Below are 12,093 nucleotides of genomic sequence, written 5' to 3' on the forward strand. Positions count from 1 at the left end.
TTTCTTTTCAAACGGAGCAAAAGAAAAAGGAGCGCCAGAACGCCAGCGAACCTTTTCATCCGCTTTTCCTCCGTACTCGTCGCTGACTTCCGCGTTCTAGATGTGGCTGGTCGTCGTGCTGGTCCCGGCTGCATGGCGTCGGTTCGGCGTTTCGTGACGTCATTGCCAGACCCAATTCCATCAGTGTGGAGTTGGCTGAACGAACAGGTCAACAGTTAGCAAGTACAAACGATGACGACGCGCTGACTCCCTCGCCTTACTACCCTTTTTTTCAACAACACAACGCTTACACTCATCGTCAAAAATAGTCACAACGAGGTCTTGTTTAACAATGTTGTAAAATCGTATCGCAAATTGCTACCAATAAAAGTTTGAATGGTTAGTAAGTGTCATGAAGTGCATGATGATCATGAATATTGTAAAATGTAATGTCTGTTGGATTGTAAAGTAGTGTTAACGTGAATTTTATGGCTGAAAATTTACAACTGAGTGAAAAATGTACTTGCTAAAAAACTACAATTTTGCACTTTAGTAGTTTTGGAAGATTTGAAAAAGGTGTCATTTTGTATGACTTTTTCGCAAAACTGACGTATGTGTTTTATGATTACTTATGACATGTTATGACAGATATATTTAACATATTAGTTTTATTTTTATAATAGTAATAATGTTATATGCACAAATTTAAGAAAAATAGTATTTTTCTTCGTCTAGTGTTTAGTGTACCGTCCTACGCCAGCCTATATAGACTTTCCAGACTTATTCAGTACCACGCGGATAGTCAATGCTTGCTACGGTGGCAATATGTGATTTTCACCTATGACGTTATTGAATCATACGAGTTGACGATTGTATGTCCAAATAGTACAAAACAACTATATATCTACTTAACATCTTAACTATATGTCTACTTAATACTAACGTACATTAAAATCAAAACTCTATATAATGATGTAAAACATTTGGTTGTTTATATATAAAATTTACTAATTGGGATATCTAACTTTAACTACTACTTTAACCATACTTTAACAAACTCAACGATACTTTTCATACAACAAATTGTTATGCTTTAAAATCCTTATAATATAAATTTAAAGAAAAATTTATAAATGTTTTATTAACTATCTAAATTAAAAAAAAAACAAATGTCAAAGTCTGTTAGAGCATTGAACAACAAATTCTTTAAACTTTTGTCCCGCATATAGTTGCCATTAATCTTAATAATTTAACATCTTTTCGGTAAATGCAATAATGCAGAATAACACACTAAATGACTTAAAATAAATTACAATAAATAAAATAAAGTAAAATAAATTTAAATCTTGCAATCATTACCAATTATTTGTATCATCATTTAAAAATCCCATCCCAACAAGCGCAACTGCTTTGAACATTACTGTAACGTGCTTCTGATGTTACACAATCGATCCGAACCCATCCCAGGCTCATGCTCTTCAAAGCCCGCCCACCCCGCTAATGTAATATCACTGCGCTCTAACCGAACCTCCCACCCCATACGCGCTGACCGCGCACACCCAATACCACACCCCATCCACCGCCACCATCACCACCCACGAACTCGGCCCAAACGTCAGCAATCGCACAAACAGTAATGCGTTTATTCAGCGTTTAGCCGTTGCTCCGTCGCTCGTCGACATCGAGTCAAACCGAACCCACCGAACTCGGCGAACGCAACGGCACCGCCGTTTGAATCGGGGAACTTTGGCGCAATTCAGTCTGCTTCTAGAATTCAACCCGTGCGGACGATCTGTCCCGTTCGCCTTTTCGCGCGTCATCGCATTAGACGCCTGCTAGCTGCGAGCAACCGTGCACACGGAGCGGGCGGTGCATCTCTGATCGTTGCATTGTGCGGTAATAATTACGATCACGATCGTTGCAAAGATTGCAGCTGACATTGACATTGTGCGTTGTCCGTTGCATCGAAGACGGCCGCGCTTACGCGCCAAGTGTTTGGAGCGGGGGGAGGAAGGAGCGATCGTGTGCATTGCAGCCGCGTTGGAGATCACTCGCAGGAATTAGTGGCGCGATTTACGATGGCATGTGTTTAAATATCGGTGGTCTGCTACCGCTGTGGATTTGTGTATAAATAAAGTGTCAAAATACGAGCGAGCAAGGAAAATCTCCCGGAAAACAATTTATTACATCCTTCGCCTTCTTCGTACGGTCGATTGCAAAAATGCAACGACGGAAAATTGGCTTCCAAGCCGGACTAGGATCCATCCTGGGTAAGCGAGACCGTGAGCGCCGTGACCGTCAGCTAATTAAAGTGTAACTCAAATAACATACACACACATACACACACATATTGCTTGTGCCGTACATCATCTACGGCAAATCTAATTCGCCCGCGAGTGAGATTAAGATCACATTCCATACACATGACTGCCGGCTCCTACCGTCGCCGTTACACCGTGCTGCTTCCATCGATCCCGGACTTCGATCGAATCACGACGCGATAAATTGCGCGCCTCCACCAGCGCCGCAGAGAACATAAATTTTCCAGTGCCGATCCAGCGCAGCGTAGCAGTCACACGATTAGAGCTATTTTCGGCTCACATTTAACGTCCGTTTAATGTGTTTTCATTCACCAGCATGTGCGAGCGCTGCCTGTGGTACGGCAGTTTTTTAATGGATTTTTTATTCAAAAGTTCTGAGTGCCTTGGGAGGGGGGGGGGGGGTGTCGGGTCGGAAATTTGGGAGTGCTTGGTTAAGCCAGCAGTCGTAGCAGTGATTTCCGTTCCGGGCAGATGACCCCAAGCCGACCTCACTCCAGAGCAGATTTCATCCAATACCATATGCCCTCCGTGGCGTCCTTCCGCGAGAGGAAGGTTCAAGTACGTACCGGAACGGGGAAAAAATGTATTTAAAAAAAGTGGTAAAGAAGAAGGGAAAAAACGGATCAACATCCCAGTTCATGAATCATGTTGCCTCGAAACGGCGTCGTTACTGTTTGCAGGATAAATTTAGATTTTCCAACATTACGCCTTCAAGGCTGATATTGACGAAATCGAATGCGATCGGAAGTTAACGTTGTAAGGGCGTCTTTTTTTTTTGTACATCAACATACCAAAAGCATGAAGAAGTAAGAGTTTAAATTCTATGTTTGCAGTATAATGTTTACCACAGTGTGTATTGATTACAGCGCGAAAAAGAAGAATTCCAGTACAAAAACGCCACATTATGCACTATCTTGGTGACCAAATTTACACAATTCAGTCTTTCTAGCAGTTTTTGCTTTGTTTACACACTAACAAGCGAAAAACATTCCAAATAATCAGCACCGAACGGGCTGTGGCCGTTTCCCACAAAAGCGATGTTCGCTGACAGTATTTTTCTAGTGGTTGGATTATTTATTTACTTTATCCAAATCGGAACGCATCGCATAATGGCCACAACAAAAGGGGTCTCTGCGGGGTTCGTATACTTAAAAGATCAGTGTTTTAAGATCCCCTTTGGCTTGCTGCTAAATGCAAAGCACGCGTACACATTTTCGAACGCCAGCAACATCTTGAGCGCGTTTCCATATCCGGAGTACGCGCGCGCGCTCGGCATCGGAAACGATTGACAGTTTTGCTGTCAGGCGTAGGCCAGCGAATCGAAGCGCCGATCTGTTGCCCGAAAGGCAACAGATTAGAACTGTTCGTTCGAGGCGGCGTGTTACGTAGGTGTCTTGAGAACAGCAATCGTACAGGGCTGAACAATGTAAGTCGAAGCCGTTCAATCATGCACGTATGGATACGAACCGATGATCCAAACGTGGTCTGGAGCAGCCCCACACTCTCTTCATCGTTAGCTAATTGGTTCGTTCGTTGGGGCGTCGGATCGTTCTTTTGTGTGTTCCGTGTACTTTTTTGCCAAGTTTTGTGATCATAATCATTGAAAACAACCTTCTCGAATTTTAAAAATTCTATTCAACCATTCAATGCCAAATGCGGGAGTCGAGCTGGTTCTAGTATCCAAATACCAAACTTGGTTTAGATTATTGCCGCCCCAAGAGCTAGATTAATGCCGTCCTAATGGAGCGTTCGCTATGGGATCTTCCCGTGCGCTAAATGGACGTACAAATTGAACGTTAAAAATACCGCATTTCGCCGCATCCATTCCAGAAGCAGCAGCAGCAACAGCACTTGTGCGCGTGTTTACTTCTCCACTTTGAGCGCAAAGTGTTGTATCACTTGAAGCGGACGTAAACAGCGTGGTAGTAACAGCGAAACCCACCGCTGTGCGCCGCAAACGATCGTTAGATCTTGAACTTGAATTCCCGCGTACGCTTCCCTTCTGCTTCTTCTACTACTTTGGCTCGCAGTAACACCTCCAGCAGTTGGGCCAGCGTAGTGATCGAAGGGCCACCGGCTTCCTACTTGTGACCCAGAGGGTACCAGAATAGGAAGACAAACAGCAACCGCATCATCCTCCGCACTATGCTCAAAGACTCGATAGCAAACAAATACACCGCCGGAGTGGACTGTTCCGGAAGGAACGGAAACGATCAATGCTTTCGCGAGGTGACACTTAGTACCCCAGACGGGACCAGCTTGTAAACTGGAGCCACCCCAAATGCCTACACAAAAGCAGCGCGTTGGGCGTTACTAACGACCGACCATCTGGCTGCGTTCCATTCGTCCTTGATGTAATGCGAACAATGTGAAGGACAACATTGCGTAAGCCTTAGTAACACGCTGGGAGCGTTCTTTTCCCACCAACGGAGCACACATGGGTAAGAAGATGTAAGTTAAAATGTCCACACTACATAATACGGATAGAATATGGATGGGACAAAGGCAAAGTTTCTTCGTTTGTCTCCGTTTGAAGATCAATAAATTAAACTACAGCCACCACCACTTGCTCTCTCTCTCTCTCTCTTTTGCTACCACTCGATGGGTGAGAAAAGTCTCAGACACAGAAGCTGTATAAGAAAGCTACTCCGTCTTTGCGTCTGTCCGTCTGTGCGTGGGGTTCCGACAACAAACAAACTGTTATGAGAGCATCCAACATGTGTACATCGTTCCAGGGTCCACGAAAGGAGGGAGGTGAAGGTGGGGGTTGCTTATCCGAGTGAGTGATGGAAGGAGAAAGAACGAGATAAATGGCAGATGGAAAATGGAAAGCCCTAACCAATGGCAGAAAGAGAGTAGTGAAAAAACAGCGAGAAAAGTGTGTCCGTTTTTCATTCGCATTTTGCGAAGTTTTTCTTGCTTTTTTTCGGGGAGTTTTCCCGGGGCTTGGCTTCGGTTTTCCATCCACCCACTACTCACGACTCAGCCTGCATGGGGATCTGCTCTTTATGGCGGGTAGAATAGCTGGCGCCATGCCAGCAGCGTCCGCGCGTCGGCGGAACCGTTCTCGCAACCAACGTGACGCCCAGACAAGATGAAACGACGGCGACGCGGTTTTCCGTTACATTTTTGGGGGTTAGACCATTTGCAACAAAAACACCCATTTCGCGCCACACCAACCCACTCACACACAGACACACAATAAGCGCTTCATGGATGCGTTGCTATTAAGGGCAGCAATTCAATTAAATGTCAAACCCCCCCACGGCGAGCCGAAGATGCAACACTTTTCTGCGGGGTTTCTCCGATCTTGCCCAGGGTCACTGGCACTGGCAGCGATCAAGCGTTACGGGCGAAGATGGATAAGATTTGCTCTAATTAAGACGAGGGGGAGGTGAGGGATAGGGGTGATGCTTTTGGGCGGCCAGGAGATTCCGAGGGATCATTGGGTAAACTATCTCCAGACGGGCGCATTTGCCTGGGGAATTTGATTAATATGGCATTACGAACAGCGGCGACGGCGAAACCGGGTTTGATGAATTACATCTTAAAGCAATTACTGTGCGTTAGCGCTGGACCTTTGGCTTATGATTGTATATATGTGTGTGAGTGTTTGGCAAATAAATCAAATTGTTTCGCAGTGAGCAATGTCGCTGGTTCAGGGATAGGAAACAAAATGTGGTACCACTTATCCGCTGTGAATCATTCTTAATTCAACTCCGATAAGTGCACAGCGGATACTGCGTAGTAGAAGTGGGAGTGTCTATCTATGACTCGGCATGTTAACCACCGATCAATCAGAAACTAGAGACGATCTCTTGGAAAAGTTTATAATATAGTGTATGATCGAAGTCGAATTATTTTATTCAGTGGTCGGCAAAGTACCACCTGCGACCTGAACTATTTCGACTGGCAAGAACATTTCACAAATCGAATTGCAATTTCGTTGAGCCAACCCAGTAAGATGTAACGATAGCATTTTCATTACACTTATTGAGAATTTTACTTCTTAGGACAAGGGGTATTCACTGTTTATAAACTAAACAACACAAGTTCCAATGCTCTAATGATAGTTTGCAAGAGGAACACAATACATTTACTTGAAGAATATCTTTCGAATGAATTTCGAATGCATTTTCAGTTTTAATGGGCCAAAAAATGTTCAAAGATGGTCAGAGGTGTCAAAAACAACCTAATGTAGTAAAGAAGCTGCTCAAAGATTTTTTTTTAAATTAAGGTAACTGTGAAAATTACCTCTGAATAAGTCTTCAGGTATATGTAAACAATATTTGCATTATTTTCAATTTACTTATTTTATATTATAAAAAAATGATTTCCATCTGGAATAAAGCTATTTTTGAAGCAATAGCTTTAAACTTTAAACGATTAGCTGCTGTTAGCATATTTAAATAAAAATTAATAAAAATGGAATAAATTCACATTTATTTATCCTTTTATTTAGTATAGGTGAAATTACGTTGAATTTGAGTTAATTAGTAAAGTTTCCCGTTATGTTTTAACATATGTCTAAATAATTGCAGTGAACACGTAGTCTTAATCAAAAATAACTTTATTTGTCTGGAAGAACGAGGTCGTTAAAGCTTAAATATTATTATTTTTATGAAAACAAAAACTCATGTTCAAATTGTAAAAACTCGTACCTTTAATTGGTTCAATCATTGAACAAATTTCTTGTTAAGTAAGTCTACCAACCCCTGATTGAATAACAAAAAATAAAGATACATCGACAGATTACTTAAAAAAATAAGAATTATCCACAAAAATTTATGTCTATCACGTGCAGAATGTGAAACAACACATTAGCAGCATACAAATCATATCGGTGTCATGCATATCTTCTACTTTGGCCATAATCCATCACCTTCCAACTCGTCACAAACAAGACGAATGGGCTGTAAAAGCATGAACTCGCGCAAGCTATCATTAGGGTCGTTAATAACGAAATTAGTTTACAATCTACACTCTTCACTGCCCCTCGTCACCGTTTACGTAAAGGGCACACGCGAATCACACGCGCCACACACCGCAAGAAACATTGCAACCAAATCCCCCCATCACCACGAACATCTTTGCGCAAATCATCGTCTCTGCGGTGCAAAAGTCCATGTGTGTGTGTGGTTTATTTGGGTTTTCCATCGCATATCGACACTCCCAGCTATCGATAAAAACGGCCCGACCCGATGGTGTTTACCGCACGTTGTCGGTTCGCGCGTTATTCGATATCCTCTCGTCCACAATCCATCCGGCTTGCCGGCTCCGTGGTCACGGAATTCGCCTGATGGCGCATATTTTCCACCGTCCTCCGTACTGTAATGGATTTGTGGATAAGATAGAAACATTTCCGCGATCAACTATCAATTTTCCACCAGCACTGCGCCACCGATGCACGAGCCGTTTGCCGTTTCAATGTTTGTAATGCTGGTCGTTGATACAACATGACGCCCTACATAGGGAGCGGCTGCCTGTAACGGTCTTCTCTTTGGTTTTCGAAAACCCCAAAACCCATTAACCTAAACACAACGCGTTGCCTGAAGCAAAACAAGCGCCCGGGATGGTACAAGATTTGTTTGTAGTTCGTTCCAACAACGGGTTCGTTGCATAATGCTCGGCAATCGGATCGATCGACGTCCGATGTGACGTGAGGAATCGTCGTTTGCTCATCATCTTCCTCCGAAAACACACACACTCACACATCCTGCATTTCTTTGTGCTCGTTTTGTTTACAATTCTAAATCCCGCACTTTCTTTCTCTCGGCTCCATTTCATGCGGCGCAGTACTGGGCACCCTTTTGGCAATGGTTGGACAGACGGTTGCCAACGAATTTCAAGGAATACGACGATCCAAATGCCAGCAGAGCCGTGATCGTACTCAGGTGAGTCATGGCCTCGTGAATCTCTCATCAATCTCTTCGTAAGTGGCAACGTACCTTTGTTCCCCCTCTTCCTTTGCGCAGATCTACGAAGGTGCGGACAATGTGCTGATGAAGCGTCTGCAAGCGCTGAGGACGGAAATGCGCGCGAGAACCTCGACGCAGAGTGCCGAACTTGATGCGTATCTGGTACCGATGTACGACGAGCATCAGTCCCAGTACCTGATGGAGGCGGATCAGCGCATTCGGTTTCTGACCGGGTTCACCGGTACGATCGGGGAGGCCGTCGTGCTGATGCGCTCAGCTGCGATCTGGACGGACGATCGCTATATCGAGCAGGCGGATCAGGAGCTAAATTGTGCCTGGCGACTGTTCCGCACCGGTGAGCGACCAACCGTCGCCGAGTATCTGCTCTCGGAACTGTCACCGGAGGCAAGAGTGGGCGCAGATCCTCAGCTTGTGCCGCACCATGCGTGGAAAGCGCTGGAAACAGAGCTAAGTGCGGACTACATACGGATGGTGCCGATTAACCGCAATCTGGTGGATATGATTTGGGGTGGACGTCGTCCAGCGCCTCGATCCGGTGCCATCAAGGTACATCCGGTACGGTTCGCTGGCGAGCGGTGGGACAGCAAGGTAGCGAGACTGCGTGCCAACCTGACGGCTATGCGATGCGACGGCATGATCGTGACCTCGCTGACCGAGGTGGCGTACTTGCTGAACTTGCGCGGTAGCGATATCCCTCACGTGCCTGTGTTCAAGGCGTATCTATTGGTAACGCACCGAGAGCTGCTGCTGTACACCAACACGAGCCGGGAGACGCTTGGCTTGAAGAACCACTTGAAGGCTCACTCCTGCCACAACGAAAACTGTGTACAGCTGCGCGACTACGGCGATGTGTGGCGCGATTTGCGCACTCTGGCACAGCACTGGCACCGGCTGCTGGTGCCCGGTGCCGTCGTCTTCGATACCGGAGCCTCGGAAGCCATACATGCGACCCTGCCACGGAACATCGTGTTCGAGCGACCGTCGCCGATTATCTTTCTGCGTGCGCAAAAGAACCAAGTGGAACGGCAAGGCATGCGGCAGGCCCACATCCGGGACGGTGTGGCCATGTGCGAAGTGCTGAGTCGGCTGGAGGAGCGGGTGAGTAGACACGGGTGCGCTGCCGTTGCTGCGTCAATTAAAATTTAATTTATTTCTATAATTAAAGCTAGTGGTGCACATATTTCAAGTAATTCTATCGGCTTTACATTACATTATGAAATGTATTTGACCGTCATTGTTTCAAGGGACTTTTTGCATCATAAATCAATAAAGATGACTAATTAAAGGGGTGATCTTTAGCTCATACGTGTCAAGTAAATTAAAGTGGAAGCAATTGGGCTTATACCTACGCAGGTGTAAAGCCTGACAATGTGCTAAAATTCACACAATCACACAATGTAAACAGATGATAATGATATTCTAACATCGTAACTTCCATTGGATGATCATCGTTATTGTGTGAAACTTTTTTAGCAAGCAATACTAGTTGGCTACTATTATCGATTGCTGGTTTATGACGCTCCGCTTAAGTAGCATCTCTATCTCGGTAGTCAACAATGTACTCTAACAACATGGTGCCTTCTTCCTTTCCTTAGTTTATTGCCGGTGATCACATCACGGAGTTGTCACTGGCACGCGAAATCGACCACGCCCGCAAGACGCAAAACAACTCGGAGGGAATCGCCTTCCCAACGAGCGTCGCTTACGGTGTACACTCCAGCATGCCCAACTATACCCCCTCGAACCGTACGAATATCGAGCTGTCGGAGGGTATGGTGCTGATCGATTCTGGTGGCCAGTACGAGGATGGTACGACGGAAGTGTCCCGTACGCTTCATCTCGGTGAACCGACAGCGGAACAAATCCGGGCCTATACGAACGTGCTGATCGGTATGATACGATTGTCCATGCTGACGTTCCCGGAGAATCTCAAACCTGCCGAGCTCGATGCACTGGCCCGTGGACCAGTCTGGGGCTCGATGAACGACTATCCTCACGGGACCGGTCATGGTATCGGATCTTACTCATCTGTTCGGGAATGTAAGTTGGATTTGTTCAATGCCATAAACACCTTGATCTATGGGAATTAATTTAACATCTGATCTGTTTTTTAGCTCCTATCAGCATTTCCTACACGGCCAAACAGAGGTTTACCTTCAAGGAGGGATACTTTTTCTCGAATGGTATGAGTAAATATTCTGATCTGATGCAATCGTGAATCGAATGATATTAAAATATTTTGATTTTCAGAACCTGGTTACTATAAAAATGGTGCCTTCGGCATTCGACTCGAGAATGTCCTTGAAGTTGTAGACACGGGCAAGATGCATCCAACGGGATACAAATTCCTCGCCTTCCAGGACGTAACACTTGTCCCATTCGAACAGAAAATGATCGATCGAACTTTACTTAGTGTGCCGGAGGTTGGTTTTAATTTTACAGTGAATTTGCAGCAAAAATTAATTTTTGTTTGTGTAATTTCCCTTTTTTGTAGAAAAAGTGGTTGAACGATTATAACGCACGCATCCGGCAGCACGTTGGAAGTGAACTGAAACGAAAGCACAAAATGGACGCCTTCTACTGGATGATGAACAAAACCCGGCACGTGCCAGAGTATGTGACGGAGGCGGACTACAACGGTGTCGCCACCACTCGGCACGATCATTTGTCGATCGCAGGTGCTCTAACGATCGGTTTCCTACTAACACGATTCGTTCTCAACTGAAACTGTTTGCCATACTGTGAGCGTGTCTCAGACACGCTGAAACGGTGCCATTAAATGTTCCATATATATCAACTACACCCCAAACACAATTGCCGCTGGGAGAAGCAGTTCAAATTTAAATTCATTCGAATCAATACACGGCGGGATCAGTTTTTGGTTTGATTTGTGAATGATTTTTGTCTCGAGACCAATCGGCACCCTTCTCTGAACATACAAACCAACTACCGAGTATATCGGCAAACGGCGCACATTTGCACCAAACAGTTACGAGCGTATTTAAAACCAATTTAAAGATAAATTATTTACACCGCATAGATGTTAGCCATGACAAGAATGGAAGGCTACCGGGAAGATAAAAGCTTCTGAGAGAAAGAGTGATATTTTATTTATTCTGTTTCATCCATCGCGAACAAACTAAGCACTAAGAATTGTATGTTTAACGATGTAATACAACAATAAACTAGTCTACCGAACAAAAGCGCCAATTTGTTTATATAGATCGTGGAAAAGTGGTGACGTGCATAAGTTTTGTTACTTTTTTAACGTTTAAAACAACTGCTTCCCGCGAAGCAATGGACCAGCATGGTAGCAGATACAGTTACTCAATAGGAGTAGGTACAATATTAGCTCCTGGATTGAGACAGCTGTGCGGACATTGAATGAACAAGACAGAACCAGGCACAGTACTTGAAGTGTGTGATAAGTGCAGTTGCAGTTCTAAGACCGGTAAGCGTAGGGCATCGAATCCCAGCTCGCTAAAGGTTCAGTATCAGTTGCATAAATGGTATGGGTTGGCAATCAGTTCCAGGACAGGTATGTGTTGAGTATCAGTCACAGGTTCATTATGAAGTTAGTTCCATGACAAGCATGAGTTCAGTTATCTAGTTCCAGTTCTGTGTAAGTTCCTGGACTTGAATGAATTTCGCATCTATTGCAAGATCAGCATGGTTTCAAGATGTGATCCAGGGCTGGTATGGGTTCAATATCAGATTCAAGACCGTTATCAAATCAGGATCAGTTTCAGGTAGTTTCAGTTTTAAAACCTATATGGGATTTGATTCATTTCTAGGGCCTGTATCGGTTCTATAAAAGCTCAAGATCGACATTGATTTGCAAATAGTTCCAGGAC

General features: G+C 44.6%; 1 protein-coding gene across 1 annotated transcript; it reads left to right on the top strand.

Moving 5' to 3' along the window:
- Window positions 1–1,666: 1,666 nt before the first annotated feature.
- On the top strand, window positions 1,667–11,443 carry LOC120894477 (xaa-Pro aminopeptidase 1). Its single transcript, XM_040297076.1, has 7 exons — window positions 1,667–2,249; window positions 8,097–8,194; window positions 8,276–9,337; window positions 9,835–10,279; window positions 10,354–10,422; window positions 10,490–10,662; window positions 10,734–11,443. The coding sequence occupies exons 1-7, from the start codon at window positions 2,201–2,203 to the stop codon at window positions 10,962–10,964; spliced, it is 2,127 nt and encodes a 708-aa protein (XP_040153010.1). The 5' UTR covers window positions 1,667–2,200; the 3' UTR covers window positions 10,965–11,443.
- Window positions 11,444–12,093: the final 650 nt, after the last annotated feature.

The sequence above is a fragment of the Anopheles arabiensis genome, chromosome 2 (genome assembly GCF_016920715.1).
Source record: "Anopheles arabiensis isolate DONGOLA chromosome 2, AaraD3, whole genome shotgun sequence".
Lineage (NCBI taxonomy): Eukaryota > Metazoa > Arthropoda > Insecta > Diptera > Culicidae > Anopheles > Anopheles arabiensis.

What these genes read in the sequence shown, in the direction of transcription:
- LOC120894477 (XM_040297076.1), top strand. Translation starts at nt 2,201, where the DNA reads ATGCAACGACGGAAAATTGGCTTCCAAGCCGGACTAGGATCCATCCTG. An exon ending in AGAGCCGTGATCGTACTCAG is followed by an intron (nt 8,195 to 8,275) that starts GTGAGTCATGGC and finishes TCCTTTGCGCAG; the next exon opens with ATCTACGAAGGTGCGGACAA. An exon ending in GGGATACTTTTTCTCGAATG is followed by an intron (nt 10,423 to 10,489) that starts GTATGAGTAAAT and finishes TTTGATTTTCAG; the next exon opens with AACCTGGTTACTATAAAAAT.